This window comes from Salarias fasciatus, chromosome 19, assembly GCF_902148845.1.
Source record: "Salarias fasciatus chromosome 19, fSalaFa1.1, whole genome shotgun sequence".
NCBI classification, from domain to species: Eukaryota; Metazoa; Chordata; class Actinopteri; order Blenniiformes; family Blenniidae; genus Salarias; species Salarias fasciatus.
The window spans coordinates 24279115-24294070 of NC_043763.1; the positions used below are offsets into that span (position 1 = coordinate 24279115).

Below are 14956 nucleotides of genomic sequence, written 5' to 3' on the forward strand. Positions count from 1 at the left end.
GGGTCTGTTACTGCTACTGCTATTACTGCTACTGCTACTGCTATTACTACTACTGCTGCTGCTACTGCATATATTATTCTGAATTTTATTCACATACAAGGAAAGGAAACGTACACGTAAAATATGTCCATGTGATAATTCTGGGAATAATTTTTTGCATTTAGCATTAGCCATATTAGCTAGTTTTGGCACATTATGTATATTTGTTTTATTTATAGCTCCCTTTTTAACCTTGTACTTTGATAGCTGTATACTCTTTCTCACAGCAATACAGTTCTCCTGTTCTGTTGCACTACAGTACGTCTGCAAATATATATTTATACATATATACAGTAGAGAGCTGCACTGGAACACACTGGTAAAAAACATGGGATGGCTGGCCTTGACTGATGAAGCTACTATTTCCCTATAAAACTTCAATTCGATACACTAAACCAGAGTGATATGCTAACGGAGTGAAACTGAGGAAATATATTCCAAAAACACCATAAATAAATAGAGTTCACATGAAAACACACAAGTTGTGTTGTACGTTATTTTGGGAAGATCAAGCTGTTTATCGGAAATTGAAGGAAGTGAACATATTAAACAAGTAGTGTCTAAATCTCAGGTAAATAACTGAGGAGAAAAGTGATTTATCAGAGATTCACGGGGGCGGCCATTTTGAATGATGTCATGAATCTCCCATGATTCTCGGTTCATCTCACTCATTATTGTGGGTTGTTAGGGTGCCATATTCATGACTATGGTTTTTTTTTTTTTTAATTTATTAAAAAATATTGTCTTTTGCAGTGCCTTGACCTGAAACAATATATAATATTCAAATATTGATTTATTCTGAAAGCAAAATTAAAAAACAAAAGTACTTGGAAGCGGTTACATTTGGATGAGTACGCTTCACTGGTAACATTCCCAGGTTAAATAGTCCAAAGATTCTGTTTGATCGAGTTGGTCTTCAGGTTTTATTTTCAGTCAACGTTAGCTGTAACATTTTATTAGCGTTAGCATAACTGTGTGTAACTTGACACAGTTGGGAAAATAAAAGAAAGACACAAAGAGTCCATTTAGCCGGTGTCCTGATTCACTGCGTCTCAGTGTGAGTTAACACACTGCCACAGATTTCAGTCCCACACCCACCACCTGAAACACTCACTCACTGCTGCTCATCTCCAGCAATTAGATATAAAAATATAGACCAATGGCGAGCGCGCTGAAACTCGCTAAGAGAGGCCGTTGTTACCAGGGAGAGCAGGAGAAGGGGGGTGGCGGTGGTGGAGGGGGGGCATTTCACAGTGGCTTATATAAACAACGAGGGGCTTCAGATCCCAGCAGCTGATCGTGTCAACAGCAACAAGCTGGTCTGCGCTTCCACGCAGAATATTCCACGCTTCCAGTCATCAGAACACATGGAACAAGCTCCAATCGGCTCCACTGCTGCTGCTGCTGCTGCTGCTGACCTTTGACCTCACCCGACGAACAGACACCGTGGCAGTTTGACGTCTCACAAGATTCATTTTTTTTAGACGCTCCTCACAAACACGAGTTTTTAGGCCCAGTTTGACACACAAAGCAGTGCAGATGGAGAACAGAGCAGAACAGAAAGCCAGCAGCTCCCACCGCTTCAAACGCTAACAGGAAGATTCCAGCGGGACGAGGTCAACTTTGAAATGCTCCTGCTAACGATGGCGCACACGCTAACGCTGAAGCGAGCAGCTAGCAGGACAGGGAGAGAGACAGCAGCTCTGCAACCGCTCTCAAGGTACAAAAGGAAACACTTTCATGTTTACACAACATTTTCAGGCGATAATCGAAAACTCTCACTGTGCTCGGACGGTTCGTTTAGTGACAACAGTGAGAGAGGAAAGGAGCGACTCGCATGGTGGAACTGTATGGAAAGGCCCCATCTTCAACTCTGTGGAAACGCAACTTTTCTGAAGCACTGCTACTGCACATGCTCAGTGGATAGACAGAGGACGATGTTTTTCACTGTAGCTGCTAACGTTACTGTAGCTGCTAGCGCAGTGGCGGTGAATCGCAGGCCGCCACCCTGATGTCTACAACCAAAACTTTCCACATTATCGCTTGTTTTTGCCAAGCAGGTGGAACGGAGGGGTGAGTTCAGTGAAGGAGAACATCTGGAAACGTCTGCAGAACCAGGATGTTCCTCTGAGGTGACTCAGCAGAGGTAATCTGGTAAACAGTGTTTTCCTCCGCAGCCGGAATCGAACACAGACTCCTCGAAAGTGCAAGAGAGCATGAATGGCCAGCGCGCCCTCTCGCCCGTCTCCGGGGATTTGTTTTGACCTGCTCGGTGGAGAATGAATGCAGCTACATGGAAATTACAAGGCACAAGAAAAAAAAAAAAAAAAACCCAAAAAGCATTTCATCAGCTTTGAAAAACAGTCCTGTGATTGCCAAAAGTTTATCATAAATCTTTTAATCGGTGCCAGAGAGCGGATCACTCCCATTTCCCACCGGTAAAGACGCAAATCACGTCATTTCTCCTGAGAACGGTGATCATGATTTTACGAGCAGGCAGCTACTTTACTTTTCCAATACTGTACGCAGTGTGAAAACGGCTCATAAATCATCCCGTCAGAGAGAAACTTTCTGCACCAACAAACTATTGGCATTAAAGGACTGAAGGCCGGAAACGCTCCCTGATAGTCGTAGAGTCATTTACACCGAGATGTTAGAGCAGAATCTTCTCCACTCAGAGGTGAAACAGTGAACAGTTAGAAATACGTAATCTCAGCTCTGCAGCAGGCTTAGAAGGGTTAGTATGAAACTCCAAGAAAGATTTCCGTTAGGAGGATGTGTTAAAGTGAAATACAGTACATGATGATCAACATGTCCGCAGCACTTCAGTCGCATGTCTTTTAATGGTTTTTAATGAAAAATGTAGAACGGTGCAAACTGCCACACATAATCTAATTCAGTCACTAGGTGTTTCTTTAATTATTTATTATTCATATAATTTAACTACATATGAGCGATTTATAGTTATTTATTACAGTTAGTGGAGGAAGATGCTCTATAATCTGGAAGTAAACTCTTCCTGAAAGAAGCAGATTTATGAACTAATGTCAACAAGAAGCAGAAATCAATCAGCTGATAAAAACATGAAAAGTGCCGACTGAACTTCATACAGGCAGAGCCATCAGTCTGCAGAACACAGTACGATGGCAGAACAATCCAGAATGATTGTTCTTTTAATTCTAAAGAAAGACATGACTGAAAAACCATCAGACTAAAAGTGACATCAGATTGTTTGGTTCGGCTGAGTGACGGAAAGTTTAAACTTTTATCAAAGTCACAGCTTCTCAGTTCAGAATGCCAGAGCGAGGAGCATGTTTGAAGTCATGTTTAAAATCTGCGCTTTCTCTTCAAAACACACCATCTTCCGCACCGTTTCTGGACGGAACGCGGTGGAAGAAAAACCAGTGCTGGCAGAAAATCAGAGGACTCGACTCATTTCTGCCTCGCACACCTGGACAGACGAGGACTCTCACTCTCTAATTAGATCACAGGGTGGGTAACGATCGCCGTGCTCGCCGTGCGTCTGACAGGCGGACAGGTTCCTGCCTGCTCCGTGACGCCTTTCCAAACCCGGTCCTGAAGCTGGAGGGAATCCCAGAGCGACGCCTCGGTGGTGAGACGAGAAAGTTAGAAAGCTCTCTGGCTGGTCACGTCTTCACGTCTTCACTGTTAGCTTCTCCACCGCGAATAAAAACCAGCGGGATGGTGGAGGTCTCTTTTTAACGGGAGGCCCGGTTGCTGAGAGACTCACTGACAGATTCACGACTCGACCGAGACTCGGTCCAAGTCTGCAAGACGGAACACGGCGGACGAGTCTTTCAGGAGGAATAAATCAGAGGAACACTGAGTTCTGCTGAAAGGACTCTCCTGTTCATCCTGCAGGTGACTCTGCTTTCTCTCTCTCTTATTCAAAACTCATTATAAAAAAAGTCTTGCTGGGATTTTTTTCAATTCAACAAACATTCAACAATATTGTCTTTGCTATGAGGGCAGCGGAGCGGCGAGCGGGAGCCGCACAGCTGCTGGGATGCTAATCAGGAGACACATGAGAGGAAGGAGGGCGGGGGCCGAGGGGCGAAGGCCGCGGTCGGCAATTAATGGTCCTAACAAGGCGATGCGCTCATCGGCTGAATATAGAGGAGAGCTGGGAACTGGAGAGAGAGACGGCCGGTCACACCGACCAGCAGACGGCTGCAGTCTCACTTCCTCCCGCCGGTTTTCTGTCCGGTGATGGACGGACAGAGCAGAGCGGCAGTCAGACGTCTCTGCAGCTCCGACCCGGCTTCCTCCACGCCGACACCCGCTCACCGCCCGCCAAACCGGCCGGTTCCGCAGCGACCGGCGGCGGCGGACCGCCGGGAGCGTGCACGGACCACCGGGAGCGTGCACGGACCACCGGGAGCGAGTGTGCACGCTTTACGAGGGGCCGTTAACGCTCTGCGCGCGGGGAAAGTGACAGAAACTCAGACAGTTTATTTGCGCGACGCTGCACCGAAATAAACTTTACAAGAAGCTTGAAAGGCGCGGCGGGTCGACCGCCGGCCTCCAGACAGAGACTCCCGTCCAGCGCCGCCGCCGAGCGAACGCCACAGCCGTTTGAAGCCGTTTTACAGCTCGTCTTGAATCTGCTCCGAAGCTTAAATGTTCGGTGTAACGATGACATATCGTCTGAACGCCTTCATTAATATTAGAGAGGAAGAAATCTGGAGCTTTTATGTGAAAAGGAAAGTTAGATCAGAAGCTTCAGGCCTTTATTGGTGGTTAACAAGCAATGAAACAAGAGCCGCCGCCGCCGCCGCCGGGTTGTAAAACTGCTACAAACACGGGTCAACGCCGAGAGGTCAAAGGGCGGCTTTACCCAGCATGCCTTGCTCTGAGACGAGTCCTGCTTGGCGTCAGGTGAACAGACGAGCAGGCTGAGAATCACCGTCAGGCGGAGACGACACTTATGTGGACGATGGAAATGTTTCGTTCTGAGAACAGTGCTCCTTCTCTCGGCGCAGTTTTCACTTGTGATTCTGACTCCTCTCCTGCTGCCAGACACTCGACTATTAAGGCTGTCAACACATTTTTTTTTCCCCAGTTTTTCACACTTTCCAAACATTCTTCCTCTGTGAAGCTGCAGAACAGTAAATATAAAGGAGATTTATCACAGTTCAGTCTGCCTCTGTGCACGCTGCTGTCACGATAACGATAAATACACGATACAGCGAGTCGTTAGGTTCAGACTAACTGACTCTATCTCACAGGGTATTAAGCAAAACCAGAAGTTTGCATGTTCTCCCTCAGTAAGTGTGGCTGTTGTTCAGATACCTACTGTGGTTTCCCCCTACTATTAAAAAATTAATATATGAAAAGGCCTCAAAGTGTCTCAGATGTTTTAGAACGGGAGTTAAAGTCATTTTTTTAGTCCAGTTTGTTGTTTGAAAATGACTTTTTCAAGAAATGTAACCTTTCTGATGACTTTACAATATTCAAATATTAAAGAAGAGTATCTCAGATCTCAACACGAGCCCATTCTAAACGTCAACTGTCCCAACATAAAATAAAGTGTTTCCAAAAACCAGGTTCTTCAACGGAGGCGTTCTCAGAGGTTCCTCACGGATCTCTCAGCTCGGACTTCACTGTCGTTTACTGTCTCGCTAATCTGACTAAAGAACACTGAAACCCCAGAGAATCTATGAAGAAACAGGAAAAACTCTTCATCTAACACGTCTCACAGCATGGACCAAAACTCTGCTCTGACACCTTCAGAAACCGAACCCTGACCCGTCAGAAGCCGATCAGAAGATTGATGGAGAACACACTAATAAATGAAATTCATTTGGTTTACAGACTTTAAAGTGTAAAAACCTTCAAAACTCTAAAAAAAAACTTGGTCTAGTCGTGGAACTGAGGTGATTTTCAGAGGAATCCGTCCTCGCCAAGGCCGTCAGCGCTGCTCCGAGCTGAATTCTTCTGTTCCTCTCAGGAATGAGCTGGCACCAGGCGGTTACAACATTCTGCTCAGCGTCTGGAGCAAGTCTGCGCCGCTGTGTGTGTGTGTGTGTGTGTGTGTGTGTGTGTGTGTGTGTGTGTGTGTGTGTGTGTGTGTGTGTGTGTGTGTGTGAACAGAGCCGCCGCCTCCTGCCGTCCACCGGGGACGGGGGACGGGGGACGTCCAGCCTCACTTACCGCTGCTGTGCGTGCCGTTGTCCTTGTCCCACGCCTCCACGATGACCGTGTACGATCGCTGAAACACAGAGGGAGGCGGGGTCACCACAGTGCACAGCGCTACACAAACAAACACACACTCTGTGGCTGTTTCCCAGATTCCTCCAACCGCAGGTGTCAAACATACGGTCCGTGGGACAAACGTGGCCTGGAGGAGGCTTCAGGCTTCACTGATCAATCAATGAATTCCACATTAATAGTTCAGTGAATCTTAAGTGGCCGTGGCGTCCTGTGGTTCTCAGATCATTGATCATTATCGGTTCACAAACTGACCATAAAGTCGATTCCCACCATCAAAAAACTAAATCCTGCCCTTAAACTATCAATATAACATGTAGACTGGGTGGGACAGGCTCCATACACACACACACACACACACACACACACACACACACACACACACACACACACACACACACACACACAATATAGTTCAACTTAAACTTGCTCCAGCCCGATAAGATCCTCAAAAAACATGTAAATCAGGACTGGTTTAGTTTCCACCAGTAAAGGAAATCAAAGGCAGAAATGTATGCATGTGCACGCACACACGCACACACGCACACACGCACGCCGACACACACGCACGCTGACACACACGCACGCCGACACACACTCCCACCCAGACGCCCATTTAACGATGACACATGGTGATCATGATGGCACAAGAAGCAGAGTTTACACAGAAACTCAGACACTGTCACTCATAAACACACACACGAGTAACTTCCATGCTTTCCCACACACACACACACACACACACACACACACACACACACACACACACACACACACACACACACACACGCGGTGGGAAAAAGGCTGCGTTTCCCACGCTGCTGTCACTGATTAGCCGCCGTGTGTCAGGCGCTGGTTAGCCAGTGCAGCGTAGCGTGGAGCCAGGCAGGAACACTGACCTGGGATCAGCTGCAGGTTCCTCGGCCTCAATGTGAGACTCCAGCAGGAGGATCAACCTGCGGCACCCGATTCATCCCTCAAAACGTTTCCTTCTCTGACAGAAACCGTCCAGGTTCCACCTGCACAGGTGAGCCTCCAACACAGGTCATCCAGGGTCATCCAGGGTCACAGATCAGTCTGGAATGCATCTTATTAGATGAATCCAGGGACCCTAGAAACCTAAACCCGGACTCTACACCCCGACTACACACTCCGACCCTACACACTCCGACCCTACACACTCCGACTGTACACACTCTGACTCTACACACTCCGACTGTACACACTCTGACTCTACACACACTGACTTTACACACTTCAACTCTACAGATGAACCTGCTGAGTTTCACACACTGTGCTCCTCCGGTTCTGATCTCATAAATGCGAAGTTAAGGGGAAAAACGTTGGATGAACGCTGGACGTCTGAGGCGGCATGGCGCTGCAGTGGCGAGTGTCGCCGCCTCACAACGACCTGACGCCTGAACAGATGTCAAACAAACCACGAAGCATCCAAAGAACAGAGAACATTTATCTACGGTTTCAAGAGAAAACTAGAAACGTTTGTTCTGTTTTGCTTTTTGACAACAACTCCCAAGGTGCAACTTTTTAAAAACGTTTCGATTCAGTCTCCATGGAAACGCACAGTGTTTTCACCCGAAACGCCGTCGTGTAAACGGCTGTGAAAGCGTCATGAGCATGAGAGAGACGTGACACACACACACACACACACACACACACACTGCAGGGAAAAAGTTAATTCTGATTATCCATCCACTGAGCAGAACTATTTACTACAGCCGTGCAGCACAGTTTCCACCCGTTTCCATGGAGACGGAGATGCAGCAGTTTCAAAAAGTTGTTCCCAGTGTCTCTGATCAGCGCGTTGCTGGAAACAGACGACCTGAACGTGAACAAGGTCCAAGTTCTGCACCTGGATCTCATCTCTAGCGAGCCAAGATGGACGGAAAAAACAGACGCACAGTCACAGGTGTGATTGGTCAATGGGAGAAAGGGGGCGGGGCTTGAGAAACAGAAGCAGCCTCCAGGAAAATGGCTGAATATTATTAGTTTCAGTGCTGAAAGCTCCACTCTTCCTTTGGAAGGACCTGATGGTCGTGTGGCGTGCACACTGGCGTGGCGTGCACGTCGGTGTGGCGTGCACGTCGGTGTGGCGTGCACGTTGGAGGCCCAGCACGTCGTCACACTCTGCCCTACTTTCCAGAGCAGGCCCGCTCGGCCGCCCCTCTCACTCGGGCGCCGGATTGTTTCAGGTGCGCCGCCGTTCTCTTTTTTTCACGGCCATCAGCAAACAAACGGCGCTGGAGTCGCCGTGCGCCGACCGCGGGGGGCCGGGCCAGCAGCTGCGAGTTCCCATGACCCCGCTCTGACTCGCAGCGACGGCGGGCCGCGGGGAAGATTACAGGCCAGGCTACAAAGTGGCGCGGCCGGAGATTAGAGGCGAGGAGACGGAGGGATCAAAAGGAGAGGTGGAGGTGAGGCGCAGACATTTTATTACGCTTTAAAAGGTAATTCTGTTTCTGAGGAGAAAAAAAAACCCGCGAGAAAAATAACAAGTCAGACATGAGAAGCTACGGCGGCCTGGAAGGGTCACAGCGACACAGAGGACAGAAACACTGAGTTTAACAAGAGATTCGCATGAAGCAGGTTATTGAATCATGACTGATCAAAGGAGAAATAAATGGATTTCATTTATTTAGCGAGTTTCCAGTGATCAGTGCAGCCGAGCATCACAACCGTAGCTTTAGTATTTGTGTTGATTGCGAGAGTGTTGTGTATTCTTTGTAATTCTAAAGTGGCTTCAGCATCAGTTTTGCTACTTTTTCTTTAAAGTGATACTTCAACATTTTGGCAAATTGGCCCATTTAGCACAATTCCTCAGTCATTTCGAACAGCATACTTACTGTTTTTGTGAGGGCGAGCTGTTGTTTATCCAGAGGCGAGTCGGGGAAGGTTTTCGGGACGGACACAATGGAAGTGGATGGTATTTTTTTTCTCCCTCTTCAAACTCATCAAATACACAATCCAACAACCCCAAAACATTTTGGTGGACACGTTATAATCCGCACATTCACTACGCTGTGGAACACCAACAAATAATATTGTAGTGTTACGACACTGAAGCAAATACTGGGAACTACTTTTTCTTTTGAAATCACTACGCCCAGACGCCATGTTTAGTAAGTAGTTCCGTCTTAGCAATCTTCGCATAAACAACTCAATCTTCTAATTTTGCATTAATATTTCACAGCGTAGTGAATGTGCGGATTATAACGTGTCCACTAAAGTGTTTTGGGGTTGTTGGATTGTGTATTTGATGAGTTTGACGAGGGGGAACAAAAATACCATCCACTTCCATTGTGTCCGTCCCGAAAACCTTCCCCGACTCACCTCTGGATAAACAACAGCTCGCCCTCACAAAAAAAGTAAGTATGCTGTTTGAAATGACTAAGGAATTGTGCTAAATGGGCCAATTTGCCAAAATGTTGAAGTATCCCTTTAACGTTGTGTTTAAGTTTTGCATTCTTGTAGATTTTACGTTCTTATTAAGCATCAACTCTCATTTCAACCTTCTGAGCTTCGACCAGACCGTCAGGATTCAGTGTTTCCAGGCACATCAGAAAATCAGACACAGTGAGCAGAATTCACATGAAACCGCTCCAAAACTCCCATCATGCACCTCCACATCCTGCTGCTGCCTCCCCGATATTTTCCTTTAAATTCAGAGCTGGGCCGACCCGAGGCGTGAAGACCGGATTAACAGCAAATCAGACACGTCTGAGGGTTCAGAGCCCGGAGCCGCCGACGGGATGAACCTCCCAGGAAGAGCAGGACGCCTCCACAGTCTCACCCCCCCAGACCTCCCCCCCTCCCTGAGAGCCCGGACGGCCTCTGTGGAGAGAGCCACAGCTGAGACAAGACTCAGTCCGTCTCATGCAGAGGAGGATCGGGACGAACTGGAACCCGATCCCCGGATCGCCGCACATCCCCGATACTCAGGAAGATCTGAGTCGACGACACTCTGACATGCGGTGGAAATCAGGTCTGCTTCGACGCCGGTTCCAGGAGAACCGCTGCCGTGACCGTCCAGCACGAAGCAGGTCCTCCGATCCGAAACCGATTCTGAACAGACGTCTTTAACCTGAGAGCAAACCGCCCCGTTTCCACGGCGATGGAAAACCTTCCTGCTGCTAGGAGTGTCCGTTTCCACGGCAACGGGGCTCAGATTCCACCGAAAATGAAACTTTTCAAGAACAGTCTGATTCTGTCTCCATGGTAACGGGTTAATACGCTACACAACTTCTGAAAGTCTCCTGGTTCTGGTCCACGTTCTCCTGGACTCGGTAGTTTTTGAGTTGACAGTAACAATCCAGCTTGGCGTTCTTATGAACGTCCGTGTTCTCCATTGTTATTGTTCAGAGTTTCTGGTTCTCTTCTTCAGTACAAAAACACCCAACAGCGCCAACTGCTGGTCCAACCTGCTCACTGCACCATTTCCAGTGTGTCTGCCGTTCTGTCATTTTCACACAAACAGCGTGTCGTCGCTTTAAACACTGAGGTGCAAACGGGACGCAATCCATGAATACTTTGTCATGAATTAAGCTTTTTAACAGATTGACATGAAAAGCAACAAACAGTTACTCAGAACAAACCTCAACTCACAAATATATCATCTAGATCAGGGTTTGTATCGAGTACTGATCATATCTTTATCACAATACTCAACAATTTCATGGCACATTACCTGCTGACCCAATACTGTGAAATAAATTCAATCAAATATGTGATTTACGGAGAGCTGTTCCCATTTAAAGCTGCACATAAGCAAGCAGGTCTTTGGATTTTGGTAAAAATCTGGAAAACCAGTGAAAAACCAAGATAAGATGAGGTTTACGCTGCAGCCAGGGTTCTCAAAGTGCAGGTCTGGCCCCTCATGGGAGACACCAGAGGGCTTTAAGGAGGCCAAAGAGGCTCAAAGGAACTCACTCCAGTCAGTGGAATTAACCGAAACCTAGAGCGTCACTGTGAGAACAAAGCCTGCTGATGAGCCGGACTTCCCGTCTGTCGCTTTGAGACGATGCGGCCGTGATTTATGAGCCGAGTGAGCGGTCGCCGCCGCCGCCGCCGCCAAGGAGGAGGAGCGGCCGCCGCCGAGCGAGCAGCGGACATCGTTACAATCAATCCTCCCTCTGCAATCCATCCGAAATGTCACGGCCGCTGGTCTGCAGACAGATGGGGCAGCCCCCGCGGTCTCAGAGCGGCCTGACACGTGTGTGTGTGTGTGTGTGTGTGTGTGTGTGTGTGTGTGTGTGTGTGTGTGTGTGTGTGTGTGTGTGTGTGTGTGTGTGTGTGTGTGTGTTTTTGCACTGTTTTGAAGGGGGGGCCGCTCAAAGATCTCAGTCTCAGTGCCACGTCCCTGCTGTCTCCAGTCTGAAGACCGCATGAGTCTATCCCGTGTGTGTGTGTGTGTGTGTGTGTGTGTGTGTGTGGGCGTGCTGGGAGACACTTGACACCTCCTAACCAATTTACAGGAGTCGGAGGGATTTGGGTTTTCATTAGCCGGCCCACTCCTCGCCGCTTTCACCTGTTCAATGAATAAATTACTGCCTCAGCAGGGCAGGGACAGCCGCCAGCGACACACAAGTCCACCGAGAATACAATCACACACACACACACACACACACACACACACTCCGCAGCTCCTCCACACACTCCCAGCTTCCGTCATCATACATGCGGAGCAGCTCCTGCCGGAGGATCATCGCATTTCGGAGGCATCTGAACAGAATCAGGAGGACTGCTGTCGCCAAGGCCGCGTTTTCACAACGCTTCAGGTCAAAACGTTTCCACGGAGACAGTCGGAGTGTTTTCGGTTCCTCCGGCCATCGTCGTCATGTAAACGGAACCCAGAAACACAACAAAGCTTCGGTTTAGTTGCTTGAAACGGTGTGAATGCAGGCAGGGGCGGAAAATCTCCCAACGCTCCGAATGAAAAAGGCTTCACGGCTTCAAGCAGGTGAAATGTTCCTTCAGCTGAAAACTCACAGCAGCAGGGAATTCTTAATGAAAAGCTAAAAAAAAAAAAAAAAAAAAAAACAGATCCGGAGACCCAATTAACAAGTTTTGTGGAGTCGTGATCAGAGAAGAAAATAAAGCAACACCTGTCACGTCACACCTGTTAGTCGGCTGACATGAATAAAACATGTGGCTCCAGGCAGGGAGCAGCTCCATGGTTAATTTAGCACGTTATTAACAGAAGACCCCCCCTCCCCCCCAGGGGGGACCCTTCAGACGGCAGATCTAATCCAGGCTAATCTAATCAGGTCTTTATGCCGAGTGCTGAAATGACCCAATTCACTTTTCCCACACCAAACGCGTGAAAAGCTATTTCTGTCTCTGCGGGTCGCGTCGCGCCGCCGCTGCTCCGCCGGCGGCGGCCGGGGTTCTGTCAATCGCTCCTTCACAGGAAACAACACCACCTTAAATCCATCAGCCGGCGCGAAGCAAGCGTGACTTTTCAAACCCTGAAAGCTTCGCCCCACTGCCGCCCGCTGCATGCTGGGAAAGTCACGAAGTCCATCTGCTGGCAGACGTTCCCACACAGAACCTGCTCCGTCGGGATCGAACAGGCGCCGGTCACTAACTCCAGACGATGGAGTCCAACCACGGCCCCTCCTCCATCCCCAAATTTTAACATTTTCACTGGAAAACTTCGCGTAAACGAGGCCTAAAGGATGTTTCCAGGAATTTAAGCTACAATGAAAAACGGCTTGATATCAAAATGTTCCAGTAAAATCAGAAACAAACTAATGGAAAAATTGATATTTTGTTCTAAATGCGGCATCCGAAAAGGAAAACAGTCCAGCGAAGACAAACACTGGTCACAACTAAAGATTCTAGAAACTCCAGAAGCTGCTGACTGTTGCTTTCTTCAACATCTACAGCTGTGATTTTTACACCTCAAACCCCATTTTAGAAAATATGAAAGAACAAAAGTGGTTCGCAGGAATTGGAGCTGTGAGGTTTTAGAAGAAAGATGCAGGTATATTGTTTAGAAATGCTAAAACATGAAAGCGATTAAGACAAAGAGAAGTGAAGATCTGGGATATGTTGGAACAAGACGTTCATGTCGGAACGAGGGAAGCCAAACGCAGGAGAGAGGAGGAGGCTGAGACCCATTCAGATGGACGGATAGACGGACGATAGAGGGCTGGAAACAAAGTGGAGTGAGAGAGAGAGAGAGCGAGAGAGAGAGAGTGAAACTCAGAACCACCATGACCGTAAAAGTCCACGGTGACTCACTGAGAAAATCCACTCTCTCCTCCACAAGCAGCCAGTTTTCAGGACGCATTCCGCAGCAGCCTGAGGCCGAGACGTGTCCGCCGGCGTTCTGGTCAATCAGACGTCTAAACCCACGACTCGCTGGAGTCCCGTGGATCCCAGCACCGCTGCCGTGTAAACAGAATCCAGAAAAGCACCAAGGGTTTTCAGTTTTCACTTTGAAATCGTCGTCGTGAGAACAGGCCTCGGATTCTGATTGGTTATCCTGTTTTGAAGGTTTAAAATCCCATAAACTGGACCTGAAATTGAAGGTTTTTGCTTGTCTATGTTGGTTTTGACAAATATGACAGATGACAAGAGGGTCTGCAGGCATTCTGAGACAAATTATGTTTTTAAGGTAAAAAAAAAAAAGAAAAGGAATCACATGACCAGATCAGTTATTGATCATCTAAAAATGCTTCACCTTTCTGTTATTTTCACAATGGATATGTGCAAATAAGCATCTGACGCCAACCTCAGACAAACATGTCATTCAATGCCTTTAAGAAGTTGAAAAAAATTAAAATCCTGCAAAAACAACGATGAAAAGATCTGTTAATAAAACTAAGTAGTAGCAGTCGCACATAAAATGCATGTTGTTTGAGTTTTGAACTTTCTGTGAACCTTTCAGTCTGAGAATCAGTTAATCTGCTAGAAGTCCTCACGTCTCCGTGTTTCCCTCCAGTCGGTCTCTTCCAGAAACAGCTGGACCACTTCGGCATGTTTCCTCTCCCCCCTCTGGGCGAGCGCTGCAGAGACGCTCTGAGTCCAGAAGTGTGTGAGAGGTCTGCTGGGTTACAGAACACGCTGGCTAGCAGAGGACCTGGTCCCGCAGGGGTTGAGAAACCTGGGTGAACTTTGGCCCGGTCCTTCAGGACCGAAGGTTACGACACGCCGGACGCTGTTCCCGGTACTTGTGGTGAGTGGATTAATGAGTCTGGGGGGTTGGAGTCATTCAGGTCTGAACTGGTGCCATCGGTTCGGTTTAGTCCTCCACAAGGTGAAGGAAAGTCAGTTCAGACAAGGAGAAATCTAGTTTTGACAACTTCAAGGCAGAAAAACCGTCAGACCTGCAAAGCCGAGACTGAGTCAAGACCAAGAAAAGACCACAACTTTACGACCCGAGCATCCCAAGACCAAGACTGTCAGGAGTTGAGACAGAGTCAAGACCAAGACTTTGGAAACGTAGCCTGAAATACTACAACACTCATATTTTCAATCCAGTTCTTCAAACCGGACATTTTTGCATATCAAGTTCATTTTTTCCTGGTCTCATCTGTGTAAAGGTAAAATTTGACCTTCTGTTCTGTTTTAACACATTTTCAAGAACTGAGTCAGAGGCTTTCCAACTTCATGTAGACTTTGGATACAAATCTCTGTAACTCCAGATTCATCAGCTGGTTCACCA

General features: G+C 47.7%; 1 protein-coding gene across 2 annotated transcripts in view; it reads right to left on the reverse strand.

Annotated features, from left to right (window-relative positions):
- The window catches only part of LOC115406830 (protein jagged-2-like), a 53799-nt gene that overhangs the window by 29279 nt on the left and 9564 nt on the right, over nt 1–14956 (reverse strand). For both annotated transcript variants that reach the window (XM_030117066.1, XM_030117065.1), the window contains exon 3: nt 6214–6271. In XM_030117066.1, coding sequence (XP_029972926.1) covers nt 6214–6271 — 58 coding nt within the window. The remainder of the gene's footprint in view (nt 1–6213; nt 6272–14956) is intronic.